Source organism: Linepithema humile, chromosome 4 (genome assembly GCF_040581485.1).
Source record: "Linepithema humile isolate Giens D197 chromosome 4, Lhum_UNIL_v1.0, whole genome shotgun sequence".
Lineage (NCBI taxonomy): Eukaryota > Metazoa > Arthropoda > Insecta > Hymenoptera > Formicidae > Linepithema > Linepithema humile.
In genome coordinates, this window is record NC_090131.1 from 1285465 (window position 1) to 1312328 (window position 26864).

A 26864-nucleotide genomic window follows, 5' to 3' on the forward strand; every position below is an offset into this window, starting at 1 on the left:
TACCTAATCATGAGCGCGCGCTCACATCATGGACAAGTTTTCACAATATAAAACTATCTCCAATATAAAACTAAGGAATTTCGTCTACGATTTCGATACGATTGAATCAATAGACTGTAATTGTATGATTCTGCCGAACCATTATTTCTCCCTAAATTATACGTCGAACGGCATAAATAGCGGCACGGCAATTCAGCAAATTATCGTCAATCATCAAACACCTAGAACTTTCAAAGAGATATAATCCTCTTTATCAGCGTCGGTTTTAAGCTGAGCAAACTGCTCAAGGCCTCGCACTACCCGTGCCACCTTAGAAAAGTGTACTGTTAACATTTATTATGATTTAATGAAAGCAACGCTACATCTTATTCATGTTCAAATCGACAGTCTAAATTAAATGGCCCTGGCGCGGACAGACTCGCGTTGCTCTTTTTCAAATTATAATGTTCTTCAAGGTATAGGCAGGTAAAGAAAAGAAATTTACATAACTAAACACAGCCTGAAATGACGTTACGAGCGCGGTCCTAAGTCTACTAATAGAATTGTCATTATACTCACAGCAAACGACAGTATATACGTAAAAGGTCGAACATCGAATGGACTTTCGTCGTTGACGAAAACTCGTAAACCGAACGCCGCTGTCGGACAGCATCACATATCTCCGCATAGGTATATTTAAAAACTCATATATGAGGTAAGCTCGCTTTAATGGCATTTTACCCCCTTCCCTATGGTCCTCCCGCCAGACCGAATATGCGCCTCAATCGTTTCAAATACGAGATAATACGAGAAAGTGCGTCTAACGAACGTACCTGTTATTTCAACCTTATCATTTTATCAATTTGCGTGCAATGTAATCGCTCAAGCCGGATAAGCAGCGAATTTGTTCACAATAATGGGGCTTATTTCAAGATGGGGCTTATTTTCGAGATTGAATACGGGCGATTTTCGATCGCTGCAGCACTGCGGTGCAGGTAATACAGCGAGAAGGTGAATCCTAAGCCGAGAGAGTCAACTCGTCCGTGGCGAACCATTTCCGCCTCGTGCCTCGAATGATCCCTCTCTCTCTTTCTTTCTATCCGTCCCTCTTTGCTTTATGTTACCTTATTTTGCAGTTCGTCGATGAGTACGTAGACGAGCAGCGTGATCTCTTCTTCATCAGAACCCAAAGCATTTCCCTGAAGGCCGGCGGTCGCTACGTACAGGGCGACTAAGGGACCTGAGGAGCTCCCTCCGCCTCCTCCGCTGCTTGCTGGCGTCCTCGTTCCCGTCATCGTTCCTGTGGGAGCCGCACAACTGGCAGCTCCGACACGGCACGTCGATTTTGCCGCTTCTCTCTCTCTCTCTCTCTTTCTTTCTCTCTCTCTCTCTCTCTCTCTCTCTGCCTTCTCTTCTTCTTCCGCCTTCTGTTTCACGCACCTTGCGCGACGCACTCGCGCGACGTCTCGACGCCGGGGCACCTATGCCCCGCTATCACTGATGATTATTCACTGATTAATCCGTGCCACGCGTGAACACATTTCCCAACGACGACGGACACGGCAGGTTCGTGTTTGAGGTTATGAATCGGCAGCGATCCGACCGATGGCACACCTGGAGTAACCGAAAAACCGGAGGTAAGAATCGATTCCCGGTGTGCGTTCGGGAGTTATTTGGTGTTCTCCGTCCCTCTCTCTTTCTCCCACTGTCTTACGGTTGCTCTCGCTCGGACGGAGCGCCGTTGAAAGTCGCAAGGTTCCGTGCAGCACTGACCGTACCGTCCCCCCGGCCGAGCGTAACGAGGCGAACACGTCGTCGTCGTTGCCTCACCTGGCGACTGCGCGTCGACGAGGCCCCTCTCTCGTTGGCTGGAACCCTTGCTCGCCTGGCATCTTACGGCAGGAGGAGGGAGAAAGAGAGAGAGAAGGAAATATTTATTGCGTGCAGTAGGAAGGTTCTTGTTCCTTGAGCAAATAGCAAAAACAAATTAATATCTCGTGGAATTTCAACTCGCACTAATGACGAGTTATAGACCAGTGTGCGTGAATCAAATATTCAGGTGTTAAATGAGAAAGACAAGCAGACAAGGAAGGAAGGAAGGAAGGAAGGAAAAGAGAGAGAGAGAGAGAGAAAGAGGAGAAAACACTTGTTGCGTTGCTGTGAAACGGTTCTCGTAGGACACACACAATAAGTAAAAATAGATAAATATCTAATGGACTTCGATTCGCACTAATAACGAGCTGGAGCAAATGGACGTATAGATATTAAATATTCATAGGGATGAAATGAAGAAATAGAAAGAAGAAGAGAGAGAAAGAGAGAATAAAATACCTGTTGCTGTGAAAAGATTCTTATCTAAACAAATTAATATTTACTAGAAAAATAAGAATTTGCATTAATCAAGCAAAAACTAAATAAGTGCGCATAGGGATAATAAATATTGAAGAGTTAAATTTACAGGCAACAGAAGAGTTTTGATACATTGACCTAAAGATAACTCGTTATTTACTTCCGATGAGTTTTGACCTGCCGAAATGTTACGAGTGTCGTTCGAAAAAATGCGGCTGAAATTGGAATCAGGCTACCTGGGTAAGACACATGCAGAGAGGAAGGGGGCAGTGTCGAGTACCTGCATGCTTGCTCGCTCGCTTGCTTGCTTGCTTACTTGCTCGCTTGCTCGCTTGCTTGCTTGCCTGCTTACCTGCCTGCCTGCCTGCCTGCTGAGAGAAAGGAGAGGGGAAATACAGGAGAGAGATCAACAGAACGAGCGAAAAGAGAAGATGGAGAAAGGAAGAAATGAAGGAAAGAGCCGCTCCGAAGGGAGGATAAAAAGATGCAGATTTTTGTGCACAGGGCAGAAAAATGTTATTTTCTTGCTACCTCGGTTGACCCACGATCTAGCGGAGTGATGAAAATCGCAACGCGGCCAGATTGGAGAAAGACAGGTCGAAGCGGCTGCGCCAGGTGCGCAGACGCTCCACTCGCACGCCATTCCACGAAGTAACCCCGCTCGCACTTTTGCAAGCGACGGCCACGTCCACCTGGAGCAGCACGCAACGCTTGCCTCACTCATGGCGGATCCATGTGACGAACACGTGAAACGAATTGCATGCTCGGCGTGCGTTTCGTCGCGGGTTTTTGAAATCACGCGGCGGCAAATGCCACCTTTTAATCCTTGATAATCATTAACACGTGAATCGAAAAGCGGTTGAACGGGAAAAATGGCGCGTGCACCTGGCCGTGCGGGAGAGCCGTCACTCGAAATGATCATGGGTACGAGATGCATAATAATGATGAAACACTCACACCAATCAGTCAAATTTCTTTGCAAAATTTAAGAAGCATAATTCTTCATTTACATGACTGAATGTGTGATTTCGTAATTGCAAAAAAAAGAGGATCGGTGGAGAATCTTTGTAAATGTGGACACTAATAATGCGTTCAATGCGCTACAATACATACATACATGTCTTTGATGCGGGGTTCCCTCCTAATTGTGATTGCGGCCTTGGTGTTGAATAAGATAGACAATTCCGCTCACATTCATTTTTGTTGGTTCTCTTTTCACGAGGTGAGCGACATGTGTCATTAGCCTCGAAGAACGGCGCCATTCGCATAAAATCGATGTGATGAAAAAACACGTTCGCTAAAATCCAACATTAAATATTAATAGAAAAATCGATAGCAATAAAATTCGACAGCAAATCAGAATAATGAATAGTAAACAAGCGATGTTGTTCAAACGAGAATTGCGATCCTTTTAAATTTAAAAATCCTTGAAATTTTTTAAAACTCATTAAAAACATTCTTTCTAGAATATGTTAAAATAAAAATTGCAAATGTCGTTTTGTCAATGCGCTTAGCCTGTTGCATTGTTATGTAAATTGTCCACATTTAACAAACTTTCCGGCTCGCACGTTTCTAATTTTTTTCCTTTATCTCTTTCGATATGACTTAATATTCAAAATTAACATTATAAATGAAAGTGATGCAATAATTTTATAAGCACAATCGATATATTTTCTATTCTTATCACGATTAATTTTATGCCATTTCATAATGAATCACATAAATGATTCAGCGTATGGTTGTGCGGCCGCGTCATTGAATTTATGCGGTTTCCTGCCATACAATATAAATATCAGAACTTTTAAAATTAATTTTCATGATCAATTTTTCGGTGTCAAAATATTTTCTGCGGAATTTTTTCTGGAAATCTCGAGTTTGATCGATACTTTCTTTCGCGGAAAGTAATCGAAAGAAACGATACCATTAAACACTGCCGCAATTATAAGAGAAAGTGCGGAAAATGTCGATGAAAGTAGCGCAAAATATCGTGCGTAAATTGACCGTGTCCGATTTTTACGTTAAATCAATTGGATTTATCTGCTATCAAATTGTTTTTCCACGTGTGATACTCGCAGTGCACTTTGCATAGAATAATAAAGAAGAAAAATGAGCTTACTTCATCCGTGATATAGCAAAACTTGATTTTGCTAAATCATGTTGTCATAACGCTATGACACTCGTTATTTCTTTCGTTTCACAATTACTCTTGAACAAAAAATGGCACGTTGAAACATAATAAATTAATATTTTTATATTGACAGTCAATCCGATGACCTAGTCATTATACATTCATGCATATTTAACGCGTTTATATGCGCTCATAAAAAATTTTGCTACGCAATGAGCATACAAAATCGTCTTATAAAACTAACTGTGAAATTATTTAGGATACAGATAAGATTTCCCAAAAGTAGATTATGTCTTTGCATCTCTTATTCCTTATCTAATTTAGCATAAATCGAAATGTAAACATGAAACACGCGCCGCTAATATTAATAAACAGAAGAACGGAGATACAACGTGCGACAGAACACGATGTCCCTCTCTGTCATTTTATTACCGCTATCACTTAGAGAGAGCGTGACAGAAGATACCTACTTGTTAGAGACGAAAGTGCGAAAGAGAAGGCAGACGGGAACAGCTGTCGCTGGATTCGGTAGGAATATCCGAAGGAGTAAAATGCCTCGTGTTCTAGACGAGATCAGCGGTCTTGTGCAGGATTGGTCGGCCACCTGTTGCCTCACGGACACGATTGGCCGGCAGCGACGGCGCGTAACATGCCGTTGAGAGAAGGCAAGTGCATCGACGTCGGTCACAGGTCCATGATGCACGTCGTCGCAACAGGAAAAGCTATTTCCATGCGAAATATCAGCCTCATGAAGACGTTTTCACCGGAAATCGCAACTATTGAGTAATTTTGCAGGAATTCTTCAGAGACACAAACACGCAGAAATAATCCGTATGCTTACTCACGATGGAATCCTCGTTTCGATGATACCTGCGAAACATCAAAATTGTAAATATGTGGTCTTTAACTACTTCGATTAATTTGAAAATGAATAACCAGGAACAGAAGTTGAAACCATTGCAAAAAGAATTATTTAAAACTATTGTAAAAACTTGAAGAATTTTTTATAGCAACAATAATTTGCAAATTAATCATCTAGTTTAGTAATTAAAAAAAATGTTTTATCGCTCTCGTATAAATTCGTACATATTGGATTATTCGCGAATGGAGACGCGCGTACAAGCGCGTTAAAGTCTCGGAGAGCAAAGTCTGCCTGGATTCCAGCATCAGCGAAGAAAGCCGGTTTATGATATCGGACTCTGTACGACCAATATCACGGCTCCACTCAATATGAATATATTATTACGTTATTATTATTACCAAGGTATCGTTAGACTCCACTTTTTCCCGTCATCAAGGTTTTTGTGCCTTTTTTTCAAAGCAATGTCAATGATGTCAACATCAAGCGAGTAATTTAGAACAAGATTCCACTGATTGTCAATGCAAAGTGAAACGTAATGAGCAGTTCTAATATTGAAATATTCTTGTTTTCAGATTATTTGTAGTCTCCGAATGCTCGCTTTCCAGAAAACTCTTGCCTTGAATCAGAGAATAACGTAAATATAAAATCTAAAAGAACACATTAATTAATATACTAAGAAAATATATGTAATTAATATTTATATTTTGTAGAATCTTTATTTATGCAATAGTATTCATTCATGTCTAGTATGACATTTTTATTGTATATGTAAAACTTTAAATTATATATCCGTAAACATCTTAATAAACTCGGCGCATATCTAAAATTATACTCGGTTAAGAAACAACGTAGAAGAGAAAGGGATGTTACATTCCGTCGAAATCGCACAAGTTTATATGACATTTCAGGGCGAAACTTTTGAAACTTTTCAAAGACATAATCGATTTCAGAATTAAAAATAGGGGATTTTAATCAGGACTTGTAATAACGATTTTATTTTTATCATTTAGGAAACGAAATAAGAGGCAAGATTAGGAAACTCCTGTATGAAACAATGTGTGAATACTTTTTTCATTCATGCAAAAGTTGCGGAAACTTAATGCTCGATTCAATATTAATTAACTGTATTTTAATTACCGTTTTTCTTGTCTTTCTATAAATAGATTCTAGAAAAACGCAAGGCAGACTTTTAAACCGTTAAATCGGTTTAATCTAGTCAACTGAGGTGTGAACGAAGTTCACAGTTAGACTGCTAAACGTTAAAGGGATTCTTCACAATTCTGACGACGATGTCGATCCACTTTGGATTCTTTTACACGCGGTAAAAGGATAGAGAGCGGATTCACCGTTGCCAGGAACTTTCTCTTGAGCAGGCATACACGCTCTTGTGTCTGGCTACGTAACTTTCGAAACACCACGAGACAGGTCTCTCCCGTGAACTGCTGGTGCATTCTTTTAAATTACATGGAACTAATTCTTGCACTGAGACATCGCGAATCTTAGAGACTCTTGGGCAATCTATAAAAGTACAAACACTCCTTAAAAATTGTGAAGAAAAAAATGTTTTATTAATACATATTCATGAACCATTCTTAAATTCTCAGCATTTTTAAATTCTTATTTGTTTAGCATTCAAAAATATAACCCAGAATTCATACTTATTGATTTTATATATTTTTTCCTACCCTTATTTTAATTAATAAATAATTCATATTTATTCTTGTATATAAACCAAGAATAATTGTAACATTTGCTATAGTTACATTTGCTTTAATATATTAAGCTGTCGTAATTATTTATTAATAAATTAATAAAAGCCATTAAATAAATAAAAAATGCAAAAAATAATTTGCATATTTATACCCATAAATGAATCGATTAATCTCAAATATTATTTAAAATCAATTTAATCAGACAAATTTCAAATATTAAGTGAATCAAATCAATTCGATCGCACTTCTGGCCGCCTACAAGGACGTTTCAATGAAAAAATACACCTCACAAGGAAGTCTGGGACTCCTCCATGAGGAAGCCGGATATTCTGTGCGTGAAGCGCAGTTTCACGGATATCGGGCGCACTCGGGCGAGGCGGCGCGAGAGCCGCGAGGAAGCGGCTCTCGTCGAAGACGGAAGAGAGAAGACGTCCGGCGGGGTCTACCTCGGGAGAGAGCGAGCGAGGAGCACATTGTGGTCGCTGACCCAGCCGGAACGTTGACTCCATGTAGGCAGTCTTCCCCCTCCTCTCCCTTTTACATTTTCCTCCGTTCCCCGTTTACACCTGGAGTCTCTCGCCATGGAGTGTACCTTCGATTACGGAGTTACCTTACCTCCACTCACCGCTCGTTACGTCTTACCTCTTGCTCACCGATCGCGGCACATCTCGTGCTCTCCAGGAATCTCCCTCTCCTTTCTCCGCGCCGTCCTTCATGTTTTTCCCCGGCTTTTCCGACGGATGTCTTACTTTCTGTTTTATCTCTTCCGCTGCTGTCCGTTACTCGGAATACGCTGACTCTATCCATTCATTTCCCGAGTTTCCGGAGTTTCTTGTTAATGGAGGGAATAATCCTAGCAAAAATATAAAAAAGCGTGATACCGTTATTGATTTCATTCTTGATCTTTGCAGTCGAGACATCGATAAATATAGCAAAATATGTTTTGCCATCAAATTTCAATAAAAACATGTTCTTGACATTTTATATGCATATTTTTATGGAACGCATATTATTATATTCGTATATTTTGTAGTAATAATCAAAAACATATGCGATTACATAATACGTGCTATTTATAACCTATAACTCGTAATTTAAACGCTTTAACCTGAAGCGGCAATACGTACATAAAATTTTCGGCAGATTCATAATTTTCACGTATTCGTGATTAATATTATATTCGGGAAGTAATAACTATTTATATAAATACGCTAGTAAATAACTGAAAAATTTGCGGTGCAGGTTCGGCGATGATTGCGTTTCAGCACATCTCTAGTACGATGCGAATACCGTTAGAATCGTTATCGTTCCCGCATCGAGAGTCTGGGATTCGAGTCCTACTTACTAACGGTACCCATTTATCCCAAGCGAAGACTCCGACCCCTCGCCTTCCCCCTGCATCCCCGCAAATCGTTTTCAGCGAGGAGGAGCCTTCCGGTTTATGGCTGTTTCACGATAATCACCTAATAATTATTAATGGCCGGGCAAGCCTGGATGCGGCTTTTTATGATCAATAGCGAGGATACTGACATTGATTTCTTCCATTGCATTCCTCGTTACGCAAAAGCTAAGGGAATGCTCATTTAAAAAACTGTAAAAAGTTGTGGTTTTTAACGTGGTTTTGGACGTGTGAAAAAGGGAAAGGAAATATTGTGGAATGAAGAAAATGTAATGTTTAATTTAGGGAATAAAATTCGACAAGTAGTATGATAAACAGAGATATCCATGGAATATTTCTCTCATTAAATTAAACATATTACAAAATCAAAAACGTAAAAGACACTTCTAAATTGTTTATTCTCTATCTTCTTTTGATAAGAAAGGAATATTATATTTTTAATGCTTGTTGAACAGAGACTGTTGAGGTGAAAATCACAGATTCATTAAATTATCGCACATTTATTATTTGGATAAAAACAATATTTCCATTTCGTTATATATGCAATATGTGCAAAATATACGTCCATATATACAATAAAATATATATTCTTTTAAACAAATGTTACATGTTTATACAATAATATATATTTTCCATACTTTGATTGTGGCAAATGTGTATGGAACACCTTGGCGATTAATTTGTAGCTGCGTAAAAAATCAGTCACCTTACTTGCAACCTTATCGAACATTATCACATAAGATGGTAACGCAACGCTCTTATTGTTAACGTAATTATCGTCGAGCCAAACTTTTGGATTCGCGGAGAACTTATCCGTCTCATCAATGTAATCTTTAGTATTGTTAAAATTAGGCTCGCATGTTAAAAATCTGACCGTCGTATTTACGTGCAAATGACTGTACAACGGCGTAGCGTGGCACGGAGTCAGGATTAGCGTCGACGAAGCACCTGTGTAAGAAATTTCATCCCTCAAGAGCTCTATCACGTTCAACGTGCCACGTTGATGAATCAGAGAGAAATAGAATCCGGGCGCGACATTGCTGAACACTAAAAACGCTAAAATACTATTACGTGTAAACGTCGTGATTCTAACGTTTAAGTGATGAGTACAGGCGGAGCTCGTGTATATCAACATCGGCAAAAGCGGCAAAATAAATCGAAATTCTTTATGAGACAGCAGCGAGTAGACAGTTAATGTCCAACCGATTACCACAAGCATAACCATTTCTCGATGGAAGTATGCGGAATGTTTGAATATCCGCCACACGGCGATCAAGAATGGAATGTAATACAGTCCAAGCAACACCGGCAAGCCGACGAAGATATACCATAACGCGTAATGTTTACCATATATATTTCCTATACTTCTAAGCACGTTTGCTTGGAAGAACCTCCATGGGGTTACTACAAACGTTCCGTAACAATAACTATCGATTAATACAGAAATGGAGAAACAGAAAGAGCATATTATAATATATCGACTAAACAACACTATCTTCTTCTCTGTACTTGTACAGATGTGGTACAAGCACAAAGGAAGCCACATAATTGTAGCAGTGGGCCTTGCCATACAGAGAAAACTTACGATCCACAAAAACTTCACACTTTGTACATGACTGTCCTTCCATGGGAATATCGATAATGCTATAGTAGTGCAGGCTGTCTCCACAGCATTAATCAATGTTCTCGTGGCGCAATAATACCAATACCAGTTCAAGCACAAGATGAACAACATCCACCTGCACTTGATCCACTTATAAAATCTATAATCTGCATAAGCGACGAGAACAGCTTGGAATACTCGAGGTAATGTCGTCAAGAGTGGTACAAAGTCTAAGGAAAATAGCGCGAGTCCGCGATAGAGAATAGATATAAGAAGCGGATACATATAACTACGTATCATCGTTGTCCATTCCCATGTGAGGTATCCGTAATCAAATGCCAGATGATGAGCTACCTCCAACGATTGCCAATATTCGTCTGGTACATGAGCAGTTTGTACCAAGATCACAGAGGTCAATCGCCATAATATTAGAAGAAATAACGTTCCAAACCTTTTGGGCAGACGCATTTTCAGCTGATTGCGATAAATCTACTAATCCATGCGTGTTTCATTTATAGATGTAATGTATATTCTTGATTCTCACTCTGTGAGATGAAAGCGGGAAACGCGGCTTCATAACCTATTAAATAAAAAAATCGAATATGATCTTATTTCTAACTCTTCCTAACTGCATTTGTTATTTAAAAAGAAAAGTTATTATTACCGAATATATTTGCAAAGATCAATGGCTATCTATCATCGCTCAACGGTAATTTCATCAACGATAAGATTAGGTTAGATCAAACAATTGACAGCATTACCATAGACAATACAAAACATAGAACGGATCTCTCAAATAGAATGCGACACGCGCGTCACGCAGAAAGTAGCAACGTGGGCACCAATCAGTCTTCCATTTTCCTAGTAATAACGACAGTAACGAAAAACGATTGGCTATCACGGTTTCCTGCGCGTATGCAATTTACTGCGTAAATAACATGGCGGAACAGAACAAAGGAAGTAAACGACGCTTCTTCATTGTTCTGTTTCTCGAGCATTAGGTCGCCATTACGATGATAGAATCGATCAGGCGAGGTCTATAGTTAACGATATCCCTTTTGGACGTACGACGCAAAAGTCGATATCGCATCGTTGCCAGCTAGTCGATAGCCGATCCGCGGGCATCGTTCTTTTCGACGCGAGAAATTGAACTTCGATATCTGCGAAAATAATTCATCGACGGACGCACGAGGGAAAGTAGATATATCGGAACGCGGTAAATTCGCGTGCAGTCGCGGCTGCCACGCAACAAACGCGCTTGCTAAGATTTGTCTGTACGACAGAATACGTTTATTTGTGACAGTACATTTGAAATGCCGCGAAATCACCACTCTGATGGAGTACGGACAATAATTCTAAGTAAGTCGCGAATACCGGAAAATACGGTGGATACATTCTTTGAGGAAGATCATACACATGTTGACGCCGGTGAGCGTGTATTAATTACGGACGTTATGGAGAATAATAAACAGCAGCCAGTGTTAACGAATGGCTCGAAATTGAGCAGCACGTTGAACGACAGCAAGAATGATGTACAAATGGTATTGGCAAAAATGATGGAGGAAAAGCACACATATACCTATAAGAAACTGGTGGTGCCACCATCGATGAGGAGCATCTACTGGAAATTCTTTGGATTCCCAGCCACCGATGACGGTGATATCCTTACTAAAGTGAAGATTGTTTGTATACTATGTAAGACGCAAATTGCCTACAACCGCAACACCAGTAATCTACGCATGCATTTGCAAAATAAGCATGCCCATGAATTGCAGGAATTAGAACAAACCTGTCCTCCATCTAAACAGATTGTTCTCCAGGAAAACAAGGAACGCAAAGCGCAAAAGAGATTATTGAAGACTGGTCTAAGTCCAGCAAAATATATTTATACCACTAATATGGACGGTACTGTTCAGATAGATGGAGATATACAGTTTGTTACAGATCCTAACATAAGTCTATCAAACATGGAAGAAGATATTACAATCGGTCAACCACTGAGAGTTATGATCAAGGGTGGATCCAATATGAATAGCAATAATCAGAATATAGCCTTCCTTATGCCTTCAGAAGATAACGTGACGAATCAGTCAGTAGATGGGAAAACAGTATCAGACGCTATAGCTGAATTTATTATAATGGATTTACAATTGCCAGAGATTGTAGAGGGGCGTGGGTTTCAGAGACTGGTAGCCACCCTTCGTTCGCCTTGTGAAATTCCTAGCAAGATCAAATTAGAACAGGAAATAATACCAAGGATATATGATAATTTTCGAGAATCAGTAGCAAGTTCATTATCCTGCATCTCTTCGGAGATAGCTTTGACAATTGAAGAGTGGAAATCGAATAATGATGAGTGTTTTATGACTGTATCAATTTATTATCAAAATATTGAAGAGGCTACATTAGAATGTAAAATTTTAAGCACCTTTCATGCACCGTTAGATTGGGACGAGAATCATTGGGACAGAATCATAGATTCCCTATTAAAAGAGTGGGACATCAAAATAGAGAGAATAACAGCAGTAGTTGTTAGTACTTCGAGATCAGAATTACTTGTAGCATTAACTAATCGTGGTTTGACTCTAGTGCCCTGTTTGCTTCACACTCTACAAGTATGTGCGCTAGCTTGTTTTGAAAATCCTGAAGTGGCTCAAATATTATCCAAATGTAGAGCAGCTATTGGAGCTATCATAAGTCATCCAAGTGCATTCACTACATTGACTATGCAAGAACAATTATTAGAGGTATGTTATTAAGTTTCTTTTGAATTTATAATATTCTCAAGTTCTTGTTTATAAATATTCTATAATAAGTATTATTTTCATTACAGTTGGAAGAAAATGCTATGATACTGGATTATCCAGTTGTATGGATATCGACGTATAATATGTTGGAACAGATGGTGCTGCGTCGTACTATAATTACAGAGTTATTAGAAAGTACAGAAGGGATAAATGAAGACATGTTTGAAATCAGCAACGACCAGTGGAAAATCATAGAAGATATTGTTAATGTTCTTGACCCGTTTAAAGTTACAATTATAACATTAAGCGAAGAAAAAATGCCTCTGATATCATTGCTAAAACCGTTACTTTGGCAACTTGTCTCTTCGCATCTCAAAATAAAAGAATCGGACAGTGATATTGCGAAGACTTTTAAAGAATCCTTATCGGACATGTTATACGAGCGATATGCGGAATACAATGTCACTTTAGTTCTACAAATTGCAACTACCTTGGATCCCAGGTATTTTAATATGGAAATCTTAAACATGTTGAATGTAGCTTTATGTATGTCGCTATTAACAAGATCTCTACTTCTCTGTTACACAGGTTTAAGTCAATGCCGTACGTTACTGAAGAAGATAAAAATATAGTTAGCGTCCCTATAAAGGAAATGTTGACGAAATTGATTCAAGAAGACTCTGGAGACAATGCCATAAAGAGCGAAGATGAAATACCAAGTAAAAAAAGTAGATCAGGTACTTGAGCGTACAGTGCATTTGCGATTAAAGACTAAACACGAAATAAACGTTTTTAAATTGTTACTGATTGCAGGTATGGAGCAATTACTGGGTGGTTTATGTGCTGTAAAGACTGGAATACCCGCAGAAGAGAAAGCAGATCTTGAACTTGTACAGTATCAATCGGAATCTATAGCTGAACTTGACAATTGTCCCCTTCAATGGTGGGCTAAGATATCTGCGAAGTGTCCAAATCTAGCAAAGTTAGCGAATAGGTATCACTGTGTACCCGCTTGTTGCGCAACTCCCACCCGAATTCCAGCGGATATGCAGATTCAGTATGATACGAGACGAGCAGCTTTACCACCACATTTGATCGACAAACTACTTTTCTTACATGGTAATCATACTATGCAAGTTTGAAAAAGATGCTAAAACTGATGGGTATTATTTCAATCAAGAAAAAAATACCTCACTGCTATTACGCAGTACTGGTGGTATGTAGAATATTTTCACAAAAAATCGAGTAAAAACCGAAATACTGAAAATAAATATGTAATCTAAGTACAAATATATACAGACTTTCTATGAAAGTAACTCTGTATAAGTAGATATGTATGTATATATACATATGTATGCACTAGCGGATCCTGATGTCGATAATGGGGGAGGGGGGGGGGGGGTATCGACCTATTTTAATGTTTAATGCATTTTTTACTAAGATTCTTGAAACAGCAAAATTGATTTTTTTTAACTTGGAAGGGGGTTTACAGGATCCGCCAGTGTATGTATAATTCTAAAGCGAGAAACATCAACTTTGTGGTTTTGCATGAGATATTTCTAAGGATAGAATATATATTCTAAAAAAAATATATTTCTATAGGAAGATTTCTTAAAGGAATATTTTAATTAGAATATTACATAAATATTTTGGTTGAAATATCCCGTGTGATTATTTCGTCCAAAAAACAAATTCGACATTTTTCTCTTTAAATACTTATATATCACATACATTGTACAATTATTTGCAGAATATAATATATAGATGGTTATTCTGTAAATTATTAAATTGTTCATTATACACAGGATATCTCTGGTCATCATCACATTCATTATAAATATTAAACTGTTTGATGAATTTTTCACAAGCATATTTTTCATAAATTCAATAGAACATTTCCTGTAATTTATCTCTACGTTTTGATAAATAAAAATTACAAAGCTAACTTAAAGATACATATCGCGTATAATATAATTATACCGTTAGAAGTAAATTTAATTTGACTCAACGTTTATAATTTGTCTTACATTTTATATTATTATGTATAAAAAAATAATATTTCTTGTAATATCTCTTACATTTTTGCCCACAAAAAGCATTAATTGCATATAATCAGAATTATTTGTTTATTATATTATGCTTATGCATAATGTAGATTGATACTATGTTGACTTGTGTAATAACACAGAAAAAAGTGTGCACTTGTGATATTATTAAGTTTTAAAATCTTTTATTAGTACAAAACTAATATTAGTAACAGTTTTATAGAAGTTAGAATTCAGCAAATTTATATCTTTTATTACTTCAACTTTAATTATTGTATTAGAAATTTGTATCAAAAATAAATTCTGTATTATGCAATTAATATAAGTATGACATAGCATCAGTTAAATATTATAAGGCTCTATGTAATTTGAATTTTGTACCAGGATATCTTGCAACTAAATGAATGGATATAAGAAAATAAAAGTATTAAATATTTTTCTTATTCATATAGTAATTATATATGTAGCTCATATAAAAATATGGAGTATTTTATGAACTAGCAATATATCTATTTTTCATTAATATACATTGGCACAATTATTTTTCAATAATGTATAAAATAGTTCTCAAATCTTAAACACCAAAGTTGTATACAGATACTTAGTAACAGAAATTTTCTACATAATGTATATAAATGTAAGTACAAAATGTAAGATGTTCATACAATATAGAAATTTAGAATTTATATTTTAATGTATGTGAATTGAATATTACATCACCTCTTCTTACTTTGTTTATGTAATAGTATAGATTTGTACAAATACACATAATTTGAAATATATGCAGATGTATTCTTACATCTATTTTATAAAAATTACCATTATTTTTATATATTAATTCTATATGTTTATGAGATGCTCAATTGTTTGTGTACCCAAGCAGAACCTTTGTAAAATCTTGGATCACCGATTCTTAGAGAGGTTCTCTTATAAAAATAATAATACAGTACTGCAACTTTATGAAAACCCAGATTAAAATATGCTTATCAAGAAAATATACTCTACCTAGCTATTCTATCAAGATTTCTGATGCAATACCTGTTCTTTGTATAGAATAAAGAGCATGAAATCCTTTTGTCCAATAATGTTTTAATGGCATCGCCCAATGTATGGTAATATGCCATGTGTGTAAACTGATGGATAATATCATATATATAATACATAATACTAATGTCATGCGGAATCTTGTATACAGCAGTTGTATTAAACCTGCCTAAAAAAGTAATTCATGTTATATATTTCTCTGACTTGTGAAAATTTTGTTCATAGTATAAGATTGAAAACAAAAGTGCTATTGAGATATTATTGAGAAAGAAGTTACTATATGTTCACCTGAAAAATATAAGTAGAAAAGAAGTTTACTAAGAGAAGTGTAAGAGCCACAATAAGACAAAAATCTTGAATCCTGAAGAAAAAACAATAATTAAATATTATAATTCTATAATGATGTAATGCCATAAAAATGCATATACAAAATGAATGTTATTACATACACATAAAGTACCAGCAAATCTGTTGGATGCTGTCTGGCAAAGCTTGCAAACGAATTCACACAAATGTCAAAAAGTAGTATGACATATTGCAGGGTTATTACAACCGTATATTGTCTTGTACTTAAGGAAGTCATTTACTATCTATAGAAAAGATATCAGTATAAAAGTTAAATGTATTTGCAGTTTATATGATTTATTGTATCACTCAAATGGTAGCTATGACAACACCTTTCGGCGCATTCAGCACAGATTCGTTGTGCATCCGCCTTGAGAAAATCATAAAATATATAGGAACTTTTAATTTTCTCTTGTGGCTACATTACTTTTACCTAACCTAACTGATCTATAAATTTTTTCCAACATTTCTGGCGCGAATAAAATGACAACTAGAAGGTTAAGTAGAGTCGATATAAAAACCACCTACGTGTAATAATCTATTCTCCCTTTTAATATATCGTGTGAATATCGTATTCTTTTTTTATTTTAATCGAAAGAATGAAGTGTACTACTCCTGAAATTTCGTGGCATAACCGTGACCCGGTACTGAGTGTTGATATACAAAATAGTCTGTGTGAGAATTTGAAAGGAGAAACATTTTGGAGAGTAGCGACCGGAGGAGCGGATTGTCATGTTTTGGTAATATAATTGTATATTTTTTCGTGAAGAGTTTTACTCGAAAAATACCTAAATTTTTCTATGTATCTAGAAATATCTAAAATAACCAATTTTTAATTTTTAACTTTTGTAATGTTTATACATTAACAACACTATTTTATAGCTATTGGTATAAGAATAATAATAAAATAGTAACAGAATTTGCATAGTCATATTAATGCTGTCAAATAATTTTTGTTTTTTGTAAGATGTAAGATTTTCTAGCAGTCTTTCTACAACGGTTGATTTAATTATCAATACATATTTAAGAATAATTTGCAAAAGATAATTTAAATGATTGTATTTAAATGCAGATATGGCACTTGATAACAACAGAGTGTGGTGGAGCTACTGTAAACTTTGCAGCAGACTTGGAACGTCATCAAAGAGCAGTAAATGTAGTAAGATTCTCTCCATCGAAGGAAATTCTAGCATCAGGAGATGATGGTTGGCTATTGATAAATCTATATGCTATTGTATTATTGCTCATTACTTGTACTTTTATTATATAAGTCTAAACTCATATCAATTTTAATATAAAACATAGAATCAACTATTATCTTGTGGAAAATCAAAGAGGACCGAGACTCTTCTGCACCTTCAGATGATACTGAAAGCAAAGAACAGTGGACTTCTTGGAAGGTGTTGAGGGGTCATATCGAAGATATTTATGATATCAGCTGGTCACCAGACTCTAACTCTTTAATTTCTGGATCAGTTGACAACACTGCTATAATATGGGATGTTAAGAAAGGCCTTAAAACTGCAATATTATCGGATCACAAAGGTTTCGTCCAAGGAGTGTCCTGGGATCCTTGTAATCAATATGTCTGCACCATTAGCACAGACAGGTACGTAATCCACAATTTAAAAATTATAGGAAGAAAACATGAATTTTTAATATAAATCATAAAATGTATTGTTTTTAGGCACTGCCGCTTAATAAGTATTGCTACAAAGAAAGTCGTCCAACGTGTTTATAAATCCGTAATCCCAACATCATCCGAAAGTCCACTTGAGAGGAAACTTGTACGTTTATTTTATGACGACACATTTAAATCTTTTTTTCGGAGGCTGACCTTTTCTATAGACGGATCATTGATTTTTGTTCCTTCCGGAATAATAGAATCACATGAGACTACAGAAACTATATCAAATGCAACGATTGTTTTCTCTAGGCATAATATAAAAGAGTCAGTATAAAAGTAAATTATCTCTAATTTGATTTAAAAAAAGGCAATTTTAACAGCAAAAGTGTACTTTTCAGACCGATAATGATTTTGCCAACTCTAAACGAATGTACTATAGCTGTACGATGTTGTCCCGTGTATTTCGAATTGCGAGAGAATGGTCCAGACGCTTTGATAACACTGCCTTATAGAATGGTATTTGCTGTCGCAACGCAAAGTTCTATATTAATTTATGATACACAGCAAATTTCTCCTATTGGTGTGATAACACTTATTCACTATGGTAGACTGAATGATCTTTCATGGTATGTGATTATATATACGTTATTTATTTGAATTACTTCCGAGTCTCAATTTCTTTTTTGTCTTTCATTTAGGTCCAGTGATGGCCAAAATTTAATCGTTGCCTCAAGCGATGGCTATTGTTCTGTAATACATTTTGAAGAAGGTGAACTAGGTAAAATTTATGAAAAGGAACCTGTTAGTGCGGTGAAGAAGACGCCTAAAAGTTCTGGCAAAAAATCTTCGAACAAAATGAAAGACAATCCAATGAAAAGCAACTTAACAACGTTTGACATAGACGATTGTGCAATGGATATTGATCTTGTAAAGTGTGATACTAAAACAATAGTAAATGATCCGCCTGAAGAACTTAATGGACAGAAATCGAAGAAAGTCATGAGCGAGCATAGTATTACATCAGAAATCAATGATTTACAGACGATCAAGAAATTAAATGAGGATACAGAAGAAACAGAAGACATCAAATTAGTATATGAAGAGAGCATTAATGACACGACCAAAACAAAAGCGAAAACTACTCCACCGAAAGTGGATGTTGCACCGATCATATGTCACAAAACCCCTAGAAGAGTACAATTAATAACTTTGTCGAGTCCAAAGAGGCAAAAAACAATAGTTACTTGTGCAGAAAAATAAAATAGACTCTTTTTAAGACTTATACATAACTTTCAATTGTAGAACTATTTTTATAATCTAGAATATTGATTACGAGAGAATGTTCGAAATGTATGGTATAAGAAATATAAATATTAAGTGATAAATTATGTGAAAACATATATACAAAATGCCTTAATCTCTAATTTTAGAGAGAAAGTGTGAAGAGAAGAACCTATTCCTATACCTTGAACCAGTTCCACAAGTCTTCTATAGCGTAACTGATACGCAGATGTGCATCCGTATATATGTGTACATTGTCGCGAGTACTATAGTAACACATCCGCGTCGCTTGAGCAAATATTGTATATAGCGCTACTATTAAACGGTGAAGTACAGTGATCGGACTATCCGCGAAGTCAGACAGTGATCGAGACGTAGTACGGTCCGACACGTTGCTTGCTACCAAGTGCAACCAGAAAAATGGTGAGTACTTTGTTTCTCTATCGCGTTTGCATCATTTTCCATTATACTTGGCATTAAAAAATATATATATGTATTTTAACGAAAAGATTTTTAATTTGATTGCATTAAAGTAGATATTTTAGAAAAAATAGAACTTTAACATGAAAAAAACATTCGACAGCATTAATATAAAGGCATTCCATTACTTTTTCATTCTATTAATGTGTGCATTTATATAAAAAACAAGAAATCATTTATAATACACAAAGTACATTTTCAAAAAATCAAAATCTGTAATTGTAACTGCAGATATTTTCAACAATCCTGCCATTTATATCTAAATTTTATCGTAACTTATATTGCATTAATTATAAATTATAGCAATATATTATTTCTTCAATCAATACAATTCTTCTATCGATTTATTATATGAATATGTGTTTTTGTAAACATTCTGATAATAGGAATTATACGTGTCTTTGTACAGTAACTCTGTTCTTAGTAAAGTACATAGAATATGTGTACTACATATGTCACAGAGAGACATGAAGTACACAACTCGGTAAATATCATATCGCGTGCACTATAAATTTTTAACTATTTCTATAAATAATTTTATGAAATAAGTTATCCTCCAAATCAAGCAAGTGCAAAAAAACTCGAAGAATGATTGAGAAGTGAATTTAAAAAACTCGTATTAGAAAAGAGGCAATAAATGCAATTTTATCAAATGTGTAAATATTAAAAGTAATACTCTCTCAACAAAAATATTTTTTGCTGTATCATAATTTCTTATTACTTAGTGCAGTTTTTCGAGCTTAACGTTTTGATAAAACGTGAATTTTCAAAAATACGCTTATGATTATTTTTGGAACATTAAGTCAAATATTAATGTCATTAATAATTATCTCTTATTCTTATGTTACAAATATATTTTTTTATATTAGTTTGTTATATAATATCTATAGTTTAAAGAATGTATGTAATGCTTGTGATAGATATCCTGTATATTCTGAAAGCCACACGCGAAACTTGAATTATGAAGTATCGATCCACACCACAAATGCATGTCGATCGACAATTTCATATTAGTGAAATCATTTCCTTCCTCTATGACTCTTACAATTGCAACGGTTTTTTAGATCCTCTGATTGTGTCATTCAATGTGAATAAGCACATGAAGACTATTGCCAGCGTTGATTAATCGACGATTCAAACTTGCAAACACGAAGAAGTATTGTTACCAAAGGTTTAAAATTTTTTCTCCTTTTGGCAATGATACTTCAGTCTTTATGTTTACAATTTTGTCGACAAGTTTGAATCGTCGATTGAGTTTAATCTACGCTGGAAATAGCCATCCAAAGTCAAATAAATTTTTCTTTTAAACTTGCAATTTTTTTTTAAACTTATATTTTTTTTTAAATATTTGAATAAAAATATGCTTGAATAAATCTTCAAATATTTCTGTTGAAAAAAAGAGCAATGTGTCTAAAGCTCAGGTGGCCATATTTGGCCCAGCCATCTTATCAATGAACAATGAAACTGATTTCTTTACTCACGTGGGATCATCTTCATCGCGCAATCGTGTCACATGCAGGCATGCAGTCTTGATGTTCGATTAAGCTGCTATGGTTACAGCGTGTCAACCTGTAAAAAATCGATTTTTACCGTACCATGCAGATATAGAATATATAATATCGTGATGCGCGAGAGACAACACACTGTCCATGTGCGTTTGTAAGTTGGCCGGAAAGTAGGCCGGCTATAGACATGTCGGTATAGATGTTCAATTTTAGGACATGGCTCATTTATTAATGGAAGATACGTCAGGTCAAGGTGGGCATTTTTTCCTACTAGACGTTGTTGATAGGATAAAGTCTTACTGTTTTAGTCGACGACGTCTCGGCCGTCAGTAATCATTCCTTGTTAAGCATAGCTCTATTCTTATTGTCAATCTTGTTAACTCGATCGACAGACTTCGCTTAATTGAGTATTCGGTTCGTCAAAAATTTGTGCCACTTGTGACAAACATTTTGTCTTGAAATAACGTGTACAAAATTTTATATTTTGAATATTTAATTATTTAATTTCTTTTGAGATATCTATTATTTAAATTTCGGACTGTGAGAATTAGAATTAATAAATCGACATTCGGATAAAATAGAATGGATCAATTATAAAATTTAATAAAGTTTATTTCCAAAATGAAAAGTTCATAACTTTGCAAAACAAGTTCTTGTAAAGTCTTTTTAATTTATTTATCTGTTTCAATTATCTCTCATGTAGTAATTATCGAGAATATTTCAAAATATATCACAACACACAAGTTTTATCAGTGAATTTAATAAAATCTGTAAATTTACAAAAAAATTTTTAAGAAGTCATGAAAACTTCACTTATGTTGAGTGAGTGTTGGATGCAAGGAAACAGTTAATGAAATTAATCAAAGTACTGGATTAAGTACCTTCGTGTGTCTTGAGATTATTATACGACTTTCGTGTTTCTGTTTCGCCCAATTTTCTATGAGTGTGTGTATAGCTAGCAATTATTCTGTGTTCATCTAAACATTCATTCAACTAAACAGAAATAAAACCTTTTTAAAAATGGCGAAAAAGGTAATTAATATTTTAAGTTTTTTACTGATATTTATCGCTTAACGATTCGTGCATCTTATGTTGTCCTTACGAGGCTGTAAAGACGGTAAAAGGTATCGTAAATTTTTTAACGATGCCTAAGGGTGATATGATCATTTATGCGATGTAATAGAAGCATAATGGACTTATGTCTATGAATATCAATTATTTCTAATAATTAATGGTTATAAAACTAGAAGCTAATTCCAGTAGTCTATCAATTGTCCAATAACAATATACTATTTTTTTACATTTCACTGTATATTTAAAAAGAAAAAATTAATTAATTTTTCTACTTAATTTATTACATATTCAGTCCATAAATTAGTTTTTAGTATCTTTACTCAAAAAGACGAAGAATCAAAGATAAAAATTGCAGATCGAGAGAAAATGTTTTTCTTTTCTAAATAATTATCGATTCTAGACCCCTTAAATTGCGGATGTTATTATGTATTTATGTTGTTTATAAGAAAAAATGATAAATACCTATTTATTTGTTTGTTCACAGCGAGAATGCATATCAATTCATATAGGGCAGGCGGGCGTGCAAATGGGGAACGCCTGCTGGGAGCTTTATTGTTTGGAACACGGCATCCATCCAGATGGGCAAATGCCTGCTGATACCACCGTGGGTTCTGGAGACGATTCCTTTAATGCGTTCTTCTCCGAGACAGGTTCAGGGAAGCATGTTCCACGAGCAGTGCTGGTTGACCTCGAACCGACGGTTGTAGGCAAGTGTTCCAAGCGATAGCTGTCGATTTTCGATTATAATTAAAATATGTAACAATTTATTCATTCAAAATTATACAATTTTAAAGCTACAATGTTATGGAAAATAAATGTGTTATTGGACTTTAAAATGATAAATTACAAAATGTAGGAATTTTAGTTGTTAATCCCCCCAAACAAACAGTTTCGATTTTGAGATAATATATAACGATTTGTTTCTTTAACATATCAGATGAAGTTCGCTCAGGAACTTATAGACAATTGTTCCATCCGGAGCAAATGATTACCGGGAAGGAGGATGCGGCTAATAATTATGCCAGGGGTCACTACACGATAGGTATTTTAAAGTTTTCTGTTACAGCTATATATTTCTAACATGATGAAGTTTAATCATGTCGATACATGTAGTCCTCAAAGAAAATAATATACATAAAAAAATTTTTTAATTAATAAAAAATTTGCTTTAAAAAAAATCAATAATATAAATTAGTTTTATATAGATTTTACCAAATGCCTATGCTAGTCTTAACTGTCTATGCGATTTTCAGGGAAAGAGATTATAGATCTCACTTTGGATAGAATACGCAGATTGACCGAGCAGTGCAAAGGCTTGCAAGGTTTTTTGATCTTCCATTCGTTCGGCGGTGGTACAGGATCCGGATTCTCAAGTCTGCTCATGGAACAACTATCTGCCGATTATCCGAAGAAAAGCAAACTGACTTTTAGCATTTATCCAGCACCACAGGTAACATTATACCCTACATATAGGATATTTCAATTGATTCATTTTGATTCTGACTGACCAATGAATATAATATATACATCCCTATTTGCAAATTTGCAACTTTGTTCCTTAGAATTACAAAATTATTCAGTTGATTAATTATTCGACTAGTGAGTTTGAAAGAGTTTTTATTTTTTATAGGTATCGACTGCGGTAGTGGAACCTTACAACGCGATTCTATACACTCATCCGACATTAGAACATAGTGAAGTGGCATTCATTGTAGATAATCAGGTTTGTATTTTTATGCATGAGAATTTCAAATTAAGTATATTTGTAAAAGTTAAATAAGTTATTCTGAACATCTGAATTCTTTATTTGCTTCTGTAAATCAGATATTGAAAAATCGATTGATGAAATAGCAGCTATTTTTCGCAATTTTATGATCAGAAAACTTGCATGTCCTGTCAAATATTCTACATATAAAATAAATTTATTGCGACTATATCTTTCATCATGCTGCTCTTTCACACAGTAATAGCAAAGTCGTCTGTCTTTAATCGCGTGTTATCCGCAGGCCATTTATGAGTTATGTAGGAGAAACTTGAACATTGATCGACCTACCTACACGAACCTCAATCGGCTGATTGGACAAATGGTCTCTTCCATCACCGCCAGTTTACGATTTGACGGAGCTCTGAATGTTGATCTCACCGAATTCCAGACGAATCTTGTGCCTTATCCAAGAATCCATTTTCCGCTTGTAAGATTGAACACCTTTTTCTAAAATTAAAATTTACATTAGTAATAAAATTAAAATAGACGATTATTTGGTCAATTATTGTGTTTTAATTATTGCATTTTAATGATATAGGCTACATATGCACCCGTATTATCAGCGGAAAAGGCCGGACATGAAAGAGTGACCGTCTCGGAGATAACAAGCTCCTGCTTCGAACCGAATCATCAAATGGTGAATTGCGATCCGCGTATGGGAAAATACATGGCAGTATGTTTACTGTATAGAGGCGACGTAGTGCCTAAGGATGTAAACGAAGCAATTGCGACAATAAAACGGCAAAAACATGTGCAATTTGTTGAATGGTGCCCGACGGGATTCAAGGTAGAGAATTAAAACAAATAAAATTTAGAAGAGAATTAAAAATAAAAGTAAAATAAATAAAACAATAAAAAGGATTTTGAGAATAATACAATTAATCTCTAATTTTTAATTTACTTTAAAAAATAGATTCTCATGAGTTCAATTTATTCAATTCATTTATTTATAAAAATCTTACTGGATCAAAATCAAGTGTCAATGCAAATATCTTTGTCATAGGTGGGAATAAATTATCAACCACCAACCGTTGTACCTGGTGGCGATCTCGCTCGAGTGGAAAGAGCTGTATGTTGCCTTTGCAACACAACAGCAATCGTGGATGCATGGGCTCGACTCGATCATAAATTCGATCTCATGTACGCCAAGCGAGCTTTTGTGCATTGGTAAGACATATAGAAATTTCTCTAGTTGAAAAAGTTTATTTAAATAGTGTCTCCTCTTATTTTTTTCGATATATATCGTTCAATAACCTAATTTAATGTGAAAAGTATTTCTGATATATTGCTTGAAATATTCATTATGGCGCAAGGATTTTTCGTTATAAGGTGTGATTTATTCATACGCAACCTTGTAACTTATCAGAAAGGGAATACAATGTAATGGATGTGTAGGTTCGTCGGGGAAGGTATGGAGGAAGGTGAATTCTCGGAAGCTAGGGAGGATTTGGCCGCCTTAGAGCTCGATTACCGCGAAGTGCAAGAAGACGCCGTTAACACTGAGGAAGAAGAAGAGTACTGAATTACTGGCCATTACATCGATTTAATCTTATGCATCGATTCAATATTTATATGCGTATCCCAACATATCTTATCTGATAATACGAAGCCTCTAGTTTACCTGTCACTATTGGCGGTATATATACGAACAATCGTACCTATATAAATAAATTATTTATACATTCTTCTACTTAATCATCTTTCCGAAATGCATCCATTTTGAAAACTGTGCTCTGCACTTTGCGAAAACCGTTATTACTGTTACAGGTCTATATAGTTGCCCCCCCCCTCTAACGCAAATCGTAAAAACATTTATATATTCGGATTGTACATTGTTTGTACATGAATGTACTATGATTTTTATTGTTTGTACATTTTTCGTTAATTTAAAAAAAAATTACAAAGTTTTCGTAACTGTGCCAATGATAGTTAGCCCCCCTATGTCGCAATTACGTCACGTAAACTATAACTTATGAATTTATTGTGCTTAATCGTTTGTACGTCGTTTGTACATTATTAATAATCGGTTAAATTTATAATTCCAACATTTGTTTTTGTTTAAAACGCAAGATAAATAATTTTTATTTGAATATGGCGGGTACAGAGTACGGAGCGGGTGCGCATGCGTGTGCGTGCGTATGCGCGCCTGTGCGTGCATATGCGTGTGTGTGCGTACGTGTGTGTGCTGCATGTATCGTGTAGGTGTGTATGCGAGTAAATGGTGGGTGTGTACGTGCGTGTGTATACACACACACAGCATATACCCACACATACGCACACACCCACTACACACACGCATACACATTAGACGGCATTATATCACGGCTATGTCATCACAGCATAGCAAAAGTTAAAAGTTAAAGGGCGGTATTCATAGTCCGTTCTTATATTCAAAATCGTCTTAAGCACGGACTTATATTCGCTCTCTTCGTCAGACACAATCTATGTGTGACGAAGAGAGCGAATATAAGTCCGTGCTTAAGACGATTTTGAATATAAGAACGGACTATGAATACCGCCCATAGTCCGTTCTTATATTCAAAATCGTCTTAAGCACGGACTTATATTCGCTCTCTTCGTCAGACACAATCTATGTGTGACGAAGAGAGCGAATATAAGTCCGTGCTTAAGACGATTTTGAATATAAGAACGGACTATGAATACCGCCCTTTAACTTTTAAAATATCTCTAGACGAAAAACTATTAATTTTTAAGCTTTGTTTCCATTGAGACTTTCGATCAGCATCAATATTATCAAGTATAGAAAATCAGAAAAACTGTCGAAATTTCTTAAAATCTCCTAACATTGAAGAAATTGTCGATAATAATATTAATAATCAAATCAGTGATCAAAAATTAAGTGAGGAAGAAGAAAATGTAAAAAAAAGATGTAGTTATTATTACAAATCTGAACCAGAT

General features: G+C 35.5%; 6 protein-coding genes across 9 annotated transcripts in view; 3 read left to right on the forward strand and 3 right to left on the reverse strand.

Moving 5' to 3' along the window:
- The window catches only part of fus (fusilli), a 31628-nt gene extending 25680 nt beyond the window's left edge, over positions 1-5948 (reverse strand). For 2 of the 3 annotated variants that reach the window (XM_012379553.2, XM_012379552.2), the window contains exon 1: positions 1104-1803. In XM_012379553.2, the coding sequence (XP_012234976.2) occupies positions 1104-1274 (171 nt within the window). In that variant the 5' untranslated portion in view covers positions 1275-1803. Of the gene's footprint in view, positions 1-1103; positions 1804-3445; positions 3626-4926; positions 5327-5716 lie in introns of those variants that run through there. The other variant, XM_067354016.1, reaches the window with a different exon arrangement.
- A 2961-nt stretch (positions 5949-8909) lies between these two features.
- On the reverse strand, positions 8910-10837 carry PIG-B (phosphatidylinositol glycan anchor biosynthesis class B). Its single transcript, XM_012379557.2, has 2 exons — positions 10697-10837; positions 8910-10612 (listed from the first exon to the last, which is right to left on the reverse strand). Exon 2 carries the CDS (start codon positions 10498-10500, stop codon positions 9022-9024), a length of 1479 nt encoding a protein of 492 aa, XP_012234980.1. The 5' UTR covers positions 10501-10612; positions 10697-10837; the 3' UTR covers positions 8910-9021.
- Positions 10838-11021: 184 nt separating this feature from the next.
- Positions 11022-16049, forward strand: Dref (DNA replication-related element factor). Its single transcript, XM_012379550.2, has 4 exons — positions 11022-12779; positions 12866-13281; positions 13368-13516; positions 13593-16049. The coding sequence occupies exons 1-4, from the start codon at positions 11346-11348 to the stop codon at positions 13919-13921; spliced, it is 2328 nt and encodes a 775-aa protein (XP_012234973.1). The 5' UTR covers positions 11022-11345; the 3' UTR covers positions 13922-16049.
- On the reverse strand, positions 15494-16589 carry LOC105679496 (transmembrane protein 138). The gene is made up of 4 exons (XM_012379560.2): positions 16318-16589; positions 16157-16229; positions 15863-16037; positions 15494-15779 (listed from the first exon to the last, which is right to left on the reverse strand). Exons 1-4 carry the CDS (start codon positions 16449-16451, stop codon positions 15673-15675), a joined length of 489 nt encoding a protein of 162 aa, XP_012234983.1. The 5' UTR covers positions 16452-16589; the 3' UTR covers positions 15494-15672.
- An 87-nt stretch (positions 16590-16676) lies between these two features.
- Positions 16677-19228, forward strand: LOC105679492 (chromatin assembly factor 1, p105 subunit). The gene is made up of 6 exons (XM_012379556.2): positions 16677-16953; positions 17286-17418; positions 17519-17822; positions 17901-18164; positions 18239-18466; positions 18539-19228. The coding sequence occupies exons 1-6, from the start codon at positions 16813-16815 to the stop codon at positions 19098-19100; spliced, it is 1632 nt and encodes a 543-aa protein (XP_012234979.2). The 5' UTR covers positions 16677-16812; the 3' UTR covers positions 19101-19228.
- A 121-nt stretch (positions 19229-19349) lies between these two features.
- On the forward strand, positions 19350-25635 carry LOC105679495 (tubulin alpha-1 chain-like). Of its 2 annotated transcripts, none has more exons than XM_012379559.2 (9): positions 19350-19544; positions 22665-22887; positions 23118-23222; positions 23434-23630; positions 23811-23903; positions 24187-24372; positions 24484-24732; positions 24949-25112; positions 25341-25635. In XM_012379559.2, exons 1-9 carry the CDS (start codon positions 19542-19544, stop codon positions 25465-25467), a joined length of 1347 nt encoding a protein of 448 aa, XP_012234982.1. In that variant the 5' UTR covers positions 19350-19541; the 3' UTR covers positions 25468-25635. The 2 variants fall into 2 exon arrangements, with proteins under 2 accessions (XP_012234982.1, XP_012234981.1); XM_012379558.2 differs by lacking the exon at positions 19350-19544 and adding an exon at positions 21745-22138.
- Positions 25636-26864: the final 1229 nt, after the last annotated feature.

What these genes read in the sequence shown, in the direction of transcription:
- PIG-B (XM_012379557.2), bottom strand. Translation starts at nt 10,500, where the DNA reads ATGCGTCTGCCCAAAAGGTTTGGAACGTTATTTCTTCTAATATTATGG.
- Dref (XM_012379550.2), top strand. Translation starts at nt 11,346, where the DNA reads ATGCCGCGAAATCACCACTCTGATGGAGTACGGACAATAATTCTAAGT. An exon ending in TGCAAGAACAATTATTAGAG is followed by an intron (nt 12,780 to 12,865) that starts GTATGTTATTAA and finishes TTTTCATTACAG; the next exon opens with TTGGAAGAAAATGCTATGAT. An exon ending in GCAACTACCTTGGATCCCAG is followed by an intron (nt 13,282 to 13,367) that starts GTATTTTAATAT and finishes TCTGTTACACAG; the next exon opens with GTTTAAGTCAATGCCGTACG.
- LOC105679496 (XM_012379560.2), bottom strand. Translation starts at nt 16,451, where the DNA reads ATGACTTCCTTAAGTACAAGACAATATACGGTTGTAATAACCCTGCAA. An exon ending in GATTTGCTGGTACTTTATGT is followed by an intron (nt 16,230 to 16,317) that starts GTATGTAATAAC and finishes TTTTTTCTTCAG; the next exon opens with GATTCAAGATTTTTGTCTTA. An exon ending in TTTCTACTTATATTTTTCAG is followed by an intron (nt 16,038 to 16,156) that starts GTGAACATATAG and finishes TTACTTTTTTAG; the next exon opens with GCAGGTTTAATACAACTGCT.
- LOC105679492 (XM_012379556.2), top strand. Translation starts at nt 16,813, where the DNA reads ATGAAGTGTACTACTCCTGAAATTTCGTGGCATAACCGTGACCCGGTA. An exon ending in GAGCGGATTGTCATGTTTTG is followed by an intron (nt 16,954 to 17,285) that starts GTAATATAATTG and finishes ATTTAAATGCAG; the next exon opens with ATATGGCACTTGATAACAAC. An exon ending in TCTAGCATCAGGAGATGATG is followed by an intron (nt 17,419 to 17,518) that starts GTTGGCTATTGA and finishes TATAAAACATAG; the next exon opens with AATCAACTATTATCTTGTGG.
- LOC105679495 (XM_012379558.2), top strand. An exon ending in CAGGGGTCACTACACGATAG is followed by an intron (nt 23,223 to 23,433) that starts GTATTTTAAAGT and finishes TGCGATTTTCAG; the next exon opens with GGAAAGAGATTATAGATCTC. An exon ending in AAGCGAGCTTTTGTGCATTG is followed by an intron (nt 25,113 to 25,340) that starts GTAAGACATATA and finishes ATGGATGTGTAG; the next exon opens with GTTCGTCGGGGAAGGTATGG.